General features: G+C 52.2%; 1 protein-coding gene across 2 annotated transcripts in view; it reads left to right on the plus strand.

Annotated features, from left to right (window-relative positions):
* Nucleotides 1–11,410, plus strand: part of STK10 (serine/threonine kinase 10) — a 124,296-nt gene extending 112,886 nt beyond the window's left edge. The window contains exons 18-19 of one of the 2 annotated variants that reach the window (XM_062188686.1): nucleotides 1,906–2,019; nucleotides 8,211–11,410. In XM_062188686.1, coding sequence (XP_062044670.1) covers nucleotides 1,906–2,019; nucleotides 8,211–8,351 — 255 coding nt within the window. In that variant the 3' untranslated portion in view covers nucleotides 8,352–11,410. The remainder of the gene's footprint in view (nucleotides 1–1,905; nucleotides 2,020–8,210) is intronic. The other variant, XM_062188685.1, reaches the window with a different exon arrangement.
* The last annotated feature ends 449 nt before the right edge of the window (nucleotides 11,411–11,859 follow it).

The following is an 11,859-nucleotide window of genomic DNA, read 5'->3' on the forward strand; positions in this document are numbered from 1 at the left end:
AGATGGCCCAGGTGCTTGGGTCTCTGTACCTACATGGGAGACCCAGAAGAAGCTCCTGGCTCCTGGCTTCTGCCTGGCTCAGCCCTAGCCATTGAGGCCATTTGGGGAGTGAACCAGCAGGTGGAAGATCTCTCTCTGTAACTCTGCCTTTCAAATAAATAACATAAATCTTTAAAAAAGAAGATAATCTCTCTCCATCTCTGTAGACAAAGGGGAAATTTCATGTAGACAAGGGGGAAAAATTCCGTTGTATTTGAAACCCAAAATAAAAGTCCTACAAGGGGTTCTGCTTTTCCATCCTGGAATGTCTCTTATAGGCAGAGTGATAAGTCCTGTTGATTCCTTGCAAGGACTCAGCCTTGCTGTAAGAAACATAGGAAGCAGGGGGAAGTGGCTGTGCACAAACTGTGATCCTACTGTCAATTCATCGGAGAGCGCCTGGCGGACGTTGGGAGGGTCTCAGCCGTGTCCGTGGCCTTCATCTCTCCTGGGGAAATGGTGGGCGATGCAGGACATTCTGCATGTTGTCACGCATCATCACACGTACAGAGGGTCTCAGTCTGCTCGGGCTGGTGTCGGGAGCACTGGAGCCTGGGTGGCTCACACAGCTGACCTTGCCTTTCCCAGTTCTGGAGGCTGCAAATCCCAGAGCAGGATGCCCGCGGGGTCAGCTCCCAGTGCCAGGGAGAGCCCCTTCCTGGCTTGCAGATGGCAGCCTTCTCACTGTGTCCTCAGATGGCAGAGGGAGAGCGAGAGCGAGAGAGCGTTCACTGGCAGCCACCTAGGTGTCTTTTCAGGCACTGGTCCCATCCTGAGGCCCCGTCTCAGCCCTCCACTGCCCCTCGGGAGCCGGAGCCTCATGTTACTCCACTTCCTTGACCTTAACTAAAATACCCGGAGGACCTTCTTGGGAAAGGAAAGGTTTGTTTCAGCTTACAGTTCGGAGGCTGCGCTTCGGGGTCAGGTGGCCCAGAGTCCGTTTCTGGTTGAGTTTGGTCATGGCAGGTGCAGAGGAGCAAAGCAGACACACACAGAGAGAGAGAGGGACACAGAGAGAGACAGAGAGAGAGACAGAGAGAGAGGGAAAGAGAGATGTTGGTTGTCCATCTGCTGGTTCCCTCCCCAAATGCCTGCAACAGCCAGGGCTGGGCCAGGCTGAAACCAGGTCTCCATCCGGGTCTCTCACATGGGTGGCAGGAGGGCCATCTTCTGCTGCTTTCCCGGGCACATTAGCAGGGAGCTGGACTGGAAGCCGAGCGGCCAGAACTCCAACCCGCGCTCCAGTATGGGACACTGGCCTCGTAACACAGTGTTTTTCTAATTGTCAGAATCAGAAGCAGCCCGAGGGGCCAACAACAGTGTTGAAGTAAATTGGACGGATACATACCGTGAGAGATTCTGCGGCCAGTAGGCTGCTGCGTATGAAACACAGGAACTCTTTGCAGAAATGCTCGCGTGTTCATGTGAAGTGGGAGGACGGGAGGAACACACAGGACGAGCCGAGCCTGGCAGGAAACAGCCGCGTGCTGCCAGCGCTTGCTCCTGTGTGGTGCAGCTAGGGCGCATGCTCAGTGTATATACTATCAATAGTTTCAGTAAAATTAGATTTGTTCATTTTGGAAAATTCAGGCAGTGCGGCAAAGCACAAAGAAGAGAGTTGCAAAGTTATTACAGATCCCACCGTGGACTTAGTAACAACTCTTCAAGTTAGCGTTCTGGAATACTCCTCCAGGCCCCTCTTGGTGCACGCGTGTTTATGCGTGGAGTCTTGTACAGGCGGGGCTTACCGAGGAGAAGGAATAAAGGAACGATGCCCGTGCCCTTGTGGCTGCGGCCTGGGGCGTGTGTCGGCCCGGTGCTCTGCCTTCGGGTTTTCTCACCTGTTCTGCTTGGGGTTTGTTCCAGAATGAAAAGTGCCACCTCTTGGTAGAGCACGAAACACAGAAGCTGAAGGCCTTGGACGAGAGCCATAACCAGAACCTGAAGGAGTGGCGGGACAGGCTTCGGCCACGCAAAAAGGTAAGCGTGTCAGGGCCAGCCGGCCCCACGCCACACTGTGCCGTGGGTCAGGGTCTGGGACATCCTGGGTCTTCTTGTTTTGTGAACTCTGGCTTTGTGGCCTCCATAAAATGGAATTCCAGCCTGAGAGGAAAACACTTTTTTGAAAAAAAATTTTTTTAATGTCTTTTTTTTAAGATTTATTTTATTTATTTGAAAGACAGTATTACAGAGGTAGAGACAGAGAGAGAGAGAAAAAGAGAGAGAGAGAGATCTTCTATCTGCTGGTTCACTCCCCAAATGGCCATAACGGCCAGGCCTGGGCCTATCCGAAGCCAGAAGCCAGGAGCACTGACACAACACAAATCCTCTATTTTATTAAACCTTGACCTTCAAGGACATGGCTCCTTCATGCTTTGTGTGTAGAAACATGAAGTACATGTAACGTGAGCTTGTACAGCGCATCCACGTACCACGGTCTCCAGGGAGGTTCTTGTCCCGTCGTGTGAGCTGTGAGCTCAACTAACCACTTTCTTCAGGGAACACTATTATTTATTTATTTATTATGTATTTACTTAAATGGAGAGGCAGAGGGGTGGGTGTGGTGGCGTAGTAGGTTAAGCATCTGCCTGTGGTGTTGGCATCTCATATGGGTACCAGGGCATGTCTCAGCTGCTCCACTTCCGATCCAGCTCCCTGCTGATGGTCTGGGAAAGCAGAAGATGGTCCAAGTGCTTGTGCCCCTGCACCCATGTGGGAGACCAGGAAGAAGCTCCTGGTTCCTGGCTTTGGATCAGCCCAGCTCCAGTCATTGCTGCCGTTTGGGGAGTGATCCAGTAGATGGAAGACCTCTATGTCTCTCCCTCTCTCTGTTTATAACTCTGCCTCTCAAGCAAATTAATCTTTAAAAAAAAAAAAAAAAAAAAAAACTGAGAGAGCCAGCACTGTGGCATAGCGGGTAAAGCCGTTGCCTGCTGTGCCACCATCCCATATGGACACCGGTTTGAGTCCTGGCTGCTGTACTTTTGATCCAGCTCTCTGTTATGGCCTGGGAGAGCAATGGAAGATGGCTCAACTCCTTGGGCCCCTGCACTTGCACGGGAGACCTGGAAGAAGCTCCTGGCTCCTGGCTTCGGCTAGGCACAGCTTCAGCCATCAGAGCCATCTGGGGAGTGAACAAGCAGATGGAAGATCTCTCTCTCTCTCTCTCTCTCTCTCGCTCTCGCTCTCGCTCTCTCTGGCTCTCTGTAGCTCTGCCTTTCAAATAAATAAATAAATAAATAAATCTTTTTTTTAAAAGAAGGTAGATTTTTTAAAAAAAAACTGAGAAGCAGAGATAGCTACACAGGTACACACACAAACACACACACACAGAAACAGAGCAAGAAAGAGCACTCTATGCACTGGTCCACTCCACAAATGTGTGCAATAGTTGGGGCTGGACCAGGCCGAAACCAGGAGCCAGAACTTAATCTGGGTCTCTGGGTTGCTGATATGGGTGGCTTTTTTAAAATTAGGAGTCCACAGCAAAGAAAAATACTCTTCCAATGGGGTGCCATTGTCTTAATATTCTTTAGCTATACAAGTTTTACCCATCGTTACTTCTTATTTTTTTTAAAGATTTATTTATTTATTTGAAAGGCAGAGTTACAGAGAGGCAGAGAGAGAGGTCTTCCATCCTCTGGTTCATTCCCCAAATGGCCGCAACAGCCAGAGCTGGGCCGAACTGAAGCCAGGAGCCTCTTCCGGGTCTCCAACTTGGGTGCAGGGGCCCAAGGACTTGGGCTATTCCTCCACTGCTTTCCCAGACCACAGCAAAGAGCTGGATCGGAAGAGGAGCAGCTGGGGCTTGAACCCACACCCAGTTGAAATGCCTGCAATGCAGGAGGCAGCTTTACCTGCTGTGCCACAGCGCCGGCGCTCCCCATCATTACTTCTTGTATCATTAGTAAAAATATCAAAACAGTAAAAATGGCAAAGCTGTATGCTAGTATTTGGGAAAGAGTTTGAACGCTCCTCTCCCACTTCTAAAAGGGTTTCAGGCCCCTAAAAGCATTCCACAGACCACACTTTGAGAACTGCTACCATAGCCGTGTCCTATGTATGCAACCCCCGCTTAAGCTCGGAGGAGAATTCCATGCCCAGACTGATCTCCACACCATATGTGCTCTCCTGGTTCCCTGCTGGGCCTTTGCCCAGGCTGTGCCTCTGCCAGCGATTCTGTGCCCATCAGCTTTCGCTTGGCCCAGTTCTCTTTGCCTTCACCCACAGAGGCCGGTGGATGCCTCCTCTGGGCTCCCTCTCCTGTCACGGCACTCACCACCTGCAGTTACCATTGGCTGCATCGTGAGCTGGGTCATTCCTTCATTCATTTATCTCACACTCCTGCAACCAGGGCACGTGCTAAATGCCTCTCATTGTTTGAGGCTCTGAGGTCCTGCGCTGAACGCAACAGACAAACCCCTACTCTCAGGGAGCAGGCCTCATAACGACGGCCAAAGAAGCAGAGCTGTGGGCAGCAAGTGGGCGGGAGGCTTCGTGGACAGCGTGGTGACGTGTGAGCAAAGATCCGAAAGCCAAAAAGCGGGGAGCCGTGCAGATTCCTGGGTGGGGAGTGTTCCAAGCACAGGGAAGAGCAGCTGCCAGGGCTCTGAGCCGGGGGGGAGGGCTCCTGCGGGTTTGGGGAACAATAGGCAGGCCCGTATGGCCAGGGCAGAGCAGTGGTGATGGTGGGAGGTGATGGAGGTGCAGCCGGAAGGGTGGGGGCTCTGTAAAGTGTGGGATGGGAGCGCCTGGGGACTCTGGGCAGAGGGGGGACGCGATCTGACTCATGTTTTAAAAAGGATCCCTCTGGAGCTGGTGCTGTGGCATAGCCGTTAAAGCCGCCGCCTGCAGTGCCAGCATCCCATGTGGGTGCTGGTTAGAGTCCCGGCTGCTCCACTTCTGATCCAGCTCTCTGCTATGGCCTGGGAAAGCAGTAGAAGATGACCCAAGTCCTTGGGCCCCTGCACCCACGTGGGAGACCCAGAAGCTCCTGGCTCCTGGCTTCGGATTGGCCCAGCTCTGGCTGTTGCAACCATTTGGGGAGTGAACCAGCAGTTGGAAGACCTCTCTCTCTCTCTCTGCCTTAGCTTCTCTCTGTGTAACTCTGACTTTCAAATAAATAAATAAATCTGCTAAATGTGCCTGGGAAAGCAGCAGAAGATGGCCCAAGTGCTTGGGCCCCTGCACCTGCATGGGAGACCTGGAGGAAGCTCCTGGCTCTTGGGTTTGGCCTGGCCTAGCACCGACCATTGTGGACATCTGGGGATAGAACCAGTGAATACAAAGTCTCTCTATCTCTCCCTGTCTTTCCCTCTATAACTCTGCCATCTGCGGAGTGAACCAGCAGATGGAAGACCTTTCTTTGTCTCTTTGCCTCTGTCTCTCTGTAACTCTGCCTTTCAAATAAATAAATAAATCTTAAAAAAAAAAAAAAAGACTGCATGGATAAAAAAATTTTCTCTTTCAATTTCTTTCATTTATTTGACAGTTGCAGAAAGAGACAGAGAGATCTGCTATCTTCTGGTTCACTGTCAGTTGTTCCCTGTAGGTGGCCTAGGTTAGACCAAATCCAAGAGCCAGGAACTCAATCCAGGTCCTCCACATGCGTGGCAGGGACCCAACTACTTGAGCCATCACCACTGCCTCCCAGGGTGTGCATCAGCCAGAAGCTGGAATTGGGAGTGGAGCTGGGACTCAAACCCAAGTACGTCAGCACGTGACAGGGGCGTTTCAAGTGGCATCTTAACCACTATGCCAGGGACCTGCTCCTCAAAATTCTTTTGCACTGAAAGAAAGGTACCCTTTGATTCCAATTTCCATGAACTTCTTAATATGGTGGTTAGAATAAAGTAGTTCTTAGCCTTAGTTCTTCAATTACTAGTTGCGACACTCTGGGTGAGTTACAAAACCACTGTGTGTTCACAAGTAGAGATATTATTACTGAGTGGGTGTCCCAGAGCACAGGGCACAAGCTGATGGCCCGTGGGCTGGGCTGGGTTACGGACACATTACATTTGTCTGATATGGTGATTTCCATCGTCTTTTGAAATTTGGCAACCTTTAAGTGTAAGGACATTTTACATGAAAATCAGATTTCTAGTTTACTTTTTTTAAAAAAAGATTTATTTACTGGGGCCAGTGCTGTGGTATAGCGGGTAAAGCCGCTGCCTGCAATGCCACCATCCCATATGGATGCTGGTTCGAGACCTGGCTGCTCCACTTCCGTTCCAGCTCTTTGCTATGGTCTGGGAAAGCAGTAGAAGATGGCCCAAGCCCTTGGGCCCCTGCACCTGCATGGGAGACAAGGAAGAAGCTTCTGGCTCCTGGCTTCGTATCAGCACAGCTCCATCCATTGCCGCCAATTGGGGAGTGAACGAGCAGTTGGAAGACCTCTCTCTCTCTGCCTCTCCTTCTCTCTCTGTGTAACTCTGACTTTCAAGCAAAATAAATAAATCTTAAAAAAAAATTTATTTATTTATTTGAATGGCAAAGCTACAGAGAGGCAGTGGCAAGGAGAGAGAGAGAGAAAGAGAGAGTCTTTCATCTTCTCGTTCACTCCCCAGATGGTCGGAGCTGTGCCGATCTGAAGCCAGGATCCAGGAGCTTCTTCCAGGTCTCCCATGCGGGTGCAGGAGCCCAAGGACTTGGGTCATCTACTACTTTCCCAGGCCATAGCAGAGAGCTGGATCAGGAGTAGAGCAGCTGGGACTGGAACTGGCTGCCATATGGGATACTGGTGCTGCAGGCTGGGGCTTTAACCTGCTACGCCACGGCACCGACTCCTTCCAGTTTACTTTGAAAACTAAGGAGCTGTGACGAACCTGTCTGATGTCAAGTCCATGTTCTGTCCCCTACACTATGCTGCCTTTCTTAATTGAATACTTGTTATTGGTGAGCCCTGAAGAATGTTTCTGGAGGTGGGCATTGTGGTTCAGTGGTTAAGGTACAGCTTAGGGCACCCACATCCCATGTTGGAGTGCCTGGGTTCATGTCCCTCTTCCACTTCTTCTTCTTTTTTTTTTTTTTTTTAAAGATTTACTTATTTATTTGAAAGTCAGAGTTACATAGAGAGAGGAGAGGCAGAGAGAGAGAGAGAGAGAGGTCTTCCATCCACTGGATCACTCCCCAGATGGCTGAAATGGCCAAAGCTGGTCTGATCCAAAGCCAGGAGCCAGGAGCTTCCTCCAGATCTCCCACACAGGTGCAGGGGCTCAAGGACTTGGGCCATCTTCTATCTATCTATCTATCTATCTATCCATCTTTGTATGCTTTTTTTTTTTTTTTTTTTTTTTGGACAGGCAGAGTTAGTGAGAGAGAGAGAGACAGAGAGAAAGGTCTTCCTTCCATTGGTTCACCCCCTAAATGGCCACTGCGGCCGGCGTGCTGCACTGATCTGAAGCTAGGAGCCAGGTGCTTCCTCCTGGTCTCCCATGCGGGTGCAGGGCCCAAGGACCTGGGCTATTCTCCACTGCCTTCCCAGGCCTCAGCAGAGAGCTGGACTGGAAGAGGAGCAACAGGGACAGAATCCAGTGCCCCAACCGGGACTAGAACCCGGGGTGCCGGCGCCGCAGGCAGAGGATTAGCAAGTGAGCTGCGGTGCCAGCCTATATGTGTATGCCTTTCAAATAAAAATAGACTCTTAAAAAAGAAGTCTTCCCCCAGTAGGATCTAGGCAATCTTGCAGGCACCCCAGAGAAGCTCCTGCAGTGGTTGTCGGGTAGAAAGAGCTCTCCTGGGAGTTTTCTGCTGAGTACTACCCGGGTCTGCAGACTCAGGACTGGGCGGCTGGCAGAGGCATGAGCGTAAGAAAAACCTCCCTGGGTGATTCCTGAGGGACAGTGTCCTAGCTTAGGCCGCTGTGTAGCTCTGACGGGTCTGCCCCACCTCGCTGTTCCATCGCCTCTCCATCTTCTGCCTTGGGTTTGCTTCCATTCCTCTGGCTGCTCCGCATCCCCCCATCTAGATTCCCCACTCTATCCCTTGGTCCCAAGGAAGCAGCAAGAGGAAGTGGCACTTAGCTTCGGGGAAAGGGGCTCTGCGAGGGTGCAGGCTGAGGCCTGGGAGGGAGCTTTCGGGAGAAGAGGGGGCAGGTGGGGTGGGGTTGGGGGTTCTGCAGTTGTGTACGCTGAGGGATCTGACCAGGTGCTGTGGACCCTGTCTCTCCCTAGGCTCTGGAAGAGGATCTGAACCAGAAAAAGCGAGAGCAGGAGATGTTCTTCAAACTGAACGAGGAGGCCGAGTGCCTGAACCCCACCACGCCAAGCAAGACCACCAAGTTCTTCCCCTCCAGCTCTGCGGAGGCATCTTAAGCACCTCCCCGGCCCGGGCTGTGGCCCTCGGGATGCTACCCTGCTCTGTGAACCAGGAACTCAGGTCCCCCTTCCTGCTTGCTTCTGTGCCAGCTGCAAACCAGCCCCCGGCCAGCCGTGCCCCACAGACCTGTCTGGGGTCCTCACTTCTCGAGCACCCATGGAATGCGAGGTGTTACAGCATTGGCTGCTCCTCCTGTGCATTCTCACCGAGCCCCAGATCCCATGGACTGTGGGTGGGGTCAGCCCGCAGGAGTGGCTGTGCTGTGTCCTGGAGGGCCCCCTGCTGGCTGCCCGCGAAGCCACGGTGGTGTGATTCTTGCTGGCTTTTCACAGCCATTCTCGCCCAGCAGGCTCAGACAAGAATCCAGACATCTAAGAGCCATCGTGGTTTCCCAGGGGGAGCCTGACCTGCAGCCAGCTGTTCAGGGGGTGCCCTCATTCCTCCAGCTACCCCAATGTGCTTTCTGCTCCCGACAATGTGTGTCTGCCTGCGGGGAGGAGATGGAGGAGGAGGGAGGCCTAAAATGCTCATCGTGCTGGTCTTGGGTGCTTCGTGCCATCTCATGTCTGCCGTTGCTGTACATGCCTGTGCACACAGGCATATACACCATGCCACGCACGCGGGGCCTGGCCTTGTGGCCGCCACCCTGGCCTCTTGTGCCCAGGTGGGCTGGAGCACATTTGCTGGTGGAGCCCGTGCCTCTGAGCATGTGTAGTGAAGCAGCTGGTGGGGAACATGCTGGGTGCTGGCACCCAAGGCCCAGAGAAGGCACAGGCTGTCCTGCCAGTCCCGTGTGCACAGATAGATTCCTTGCCGCACAGCTTTCCTGCCTCTGGCTGCTCCTGCCTGCTGCTTGCCAGCCCGCCCACCAGTGATGTGGGATGGCCATTTCCCTCTTCCCAGGAACCCTATCTTGTATTTCCGACTGAGGCTGGCAGTCCCCTGGACTTCTCTCCAGGACCAAAAGGCAATTGGGAGACAGGGAATGGCTGCTGCCCCCAGGAATGTGGCAGAAGTGAAGGTGCTCAGATGGACTCCTGGGCCTTCAGTGTTTCTGTGGGCACCCTACAGATGCTAACAGCCTGCAGAGTGTGTCACTCAGTAAAGAGCCAGTGCTTGGGCCAGTGTGTCGTGCATGTACAAAGCAACCCTTTTTCACCTTCTGTCCCGTTGAAACCCATGTGGGTGTCTCCCGGGGGGACCACACATGCTTTAAAAAGCCCAGAAGTGATGAGTTTGAGGAATCATCTCAGGGGCATGCGCAGCCTGGGTGCTGTTTTGCTGGGGACAGAGGAGGTACCCTGCGAGGTCTTTTTCCTCCTTCCCTCCTCCAGGTTTAAGGCTGGGTGCTTTGTCTTTCTCGTGGCGGTTTTCTGGACGTGCTCTTGGCAGTGGTTATAACTGGATGCTTGGGAAGGGAGGAGAGGGACAGCCATCCAATAGGAAAAGGGACCTAAATGTGCAGTGGAGATGCGCAGGGCTGGGGTGGCGATGGTTCTCTTTAGATTTCTGAGGGCTCAGTCACCTCCTTCGGTGTTTGGCCCAGGTGGGACGCTGTTCAGGTCTCACTCGGATGAGACAAGTTCAGTCACCTCCTTTTACTCTCTTGCTACGCAGGGAAGCGTGAAGCAGCTACAGTGTAAGCACAGAGCAGAGACCCATTCCACCAGCGGGCAGAGGGTCAGGCGGGCTGTGGGGGGGCTTTGTTTACGATATTTCCTTGTGCAGCTCGGCTGCGAGGCCAGGTTCCTGGTTCAGGTGGAAGGCGCATCGGCCCTTGGTTTGGCCTGTCATTCACACTGCCCCTGCCCTCCCTGGAGATCTCTGAGCTGTCTGAGCCCCGCTGGCTGTCTGGAGCAGGGTCTGGCCAGGTCTCAGCCTCACCACTGTGCCTGTCGCTGTGAAGGCCCGTGCGGTGCTCCTTGTGTCCTGTCCTGTGTAATGTTTTCTGTGTGCGGGACGGATGGAGCTGTCGGTCCTTCCCAGTGCATTTTTAAAGCAGAGTAAATAGAACTAACTTATATTTTCCCTTTATGAAGGATAGATGTTATTTTTATGTAGTTTCCAGACTTTGTATACAGGACTTTTGTAAGATGTTCTCTGCGAAGTTAACTGCAAGAATGGAAATAGGCTTGAAATAAAATAACAAAGTGGTTTGCAGTTGGGAGTGTTCCTTTGGATGGGGGTGGGCAGGCGGACACAATGACCCACATTTGCCTGGCAGGAACATGTTCACTGTCAGAGTGCAGGCCAGGCGCCTCCCAGGTCACAGCAGCGCCTTGGGCTTTGGAGTTCTGTTCTGAACAAAGTGTGCTTGGCTGAGTGTGCAAGTGTGTACATGTGCTCTGCACACATGAACGTCACTCCTTCCACCCTGAGTTTTTACAGGTGAGCATACTGAATCCTTTGGCTATGGTTTGGGTATTGACTGTCCCCCTTGGCCCATCTGCAAAAAAAAAAAGGCCCAAAGTCTTTGTATGTTAATGGTACTGGAAACTCAGTCCAGTTTCAGTGTCCGAAGCTGGGCCGTTGGGAAGTGATGGGATTAGATTAGGTTACTGGGTCGGAGCCCCGTGCTCACAGTGCAGTGGATTTATAAGGAGAGACAGATGGACATACACGCTCCCTGTCTCTTGCTATGTGATGCCTTGTGCCACCTTGGGACTCTGCCAGCAAGAACACCATCACCAGATGTTCAGCCAGTGTGGCCTCCCAACCGTGGGCTGTGACGCTTCAAAACCACGAGCACAAACAAACCTCTTTCCTCCCAAGCGCTTGTCTCAAGTACTTTGCTGTGGCCATGGAGAGCTGCTGGCCCACATTTCATCCTGCGAAGGGGCATCATGTGCTCCTCGCACAGGTGAGGAAATGGAGCCGGGGCGTGGGAAGGGTCACACGGACTCTCCACCATACTCATTAGTGGTGCCTTCGGAACTCAAACGAAGACCTGCCAGCAGTGTCCACCACATGGACCCCTAACCATCAGCTGTCTCTGCCTTAATTTTTTTAAGTTTTATTTATTTGAAAAGCAGAGAGTTATATATAGAGGGAAAGATCTTCCATCCCCAAATGGCTGCAATGAGCAGAGCTGGTCTAGGCTGAGGCTAGAACTCCATTTAGGTTTTCCACGTGGGTGGCAGGGTCCCAAGTACTTGAGTACTTGCTGCTTTCCCAGGTGCATTAGCAGGGAGCTGGATCGGAAGTGGAGCAGCCAGGACTCTGGTGCGCATATGGGATACCAGGGTCACAAGCAGTGGCTTAATGTGCTGAGCCACAACTCTCTCTCTGCCTTATTTAAAGGGACTTGTCTGGCGTTCTTCTAAAACACCAATTAGAAGCTCTTATCCTGGGTAAAATTATCGTGGGTAAGATTCAGGGCATTTTTTTACTTTGATGGTAAGAGATCTGGTCTTTAGTTTTACTAACCTCCGACTGGAATTAAACATTTCCTTTCACTGTGGACGTAGGTAAGAGTGTGGTGGTATCAGCAGCACTGTGACTTGT

The sequence above is a fragment of the Lepus europaeus genome, chromosome 4 (genome assembly GCF_033115175.1).
Source record: "Lepus europaeus isolate LE1 chromosome 4, mLepTim1.pri, whole genome shotgun sequence".
Taxonomy (NCBI): Eukaryota; Metazoa; Chordata; class Mammalia; order Lagomorpha; family Leporidae; genus Lepus; species Lepus europaeus.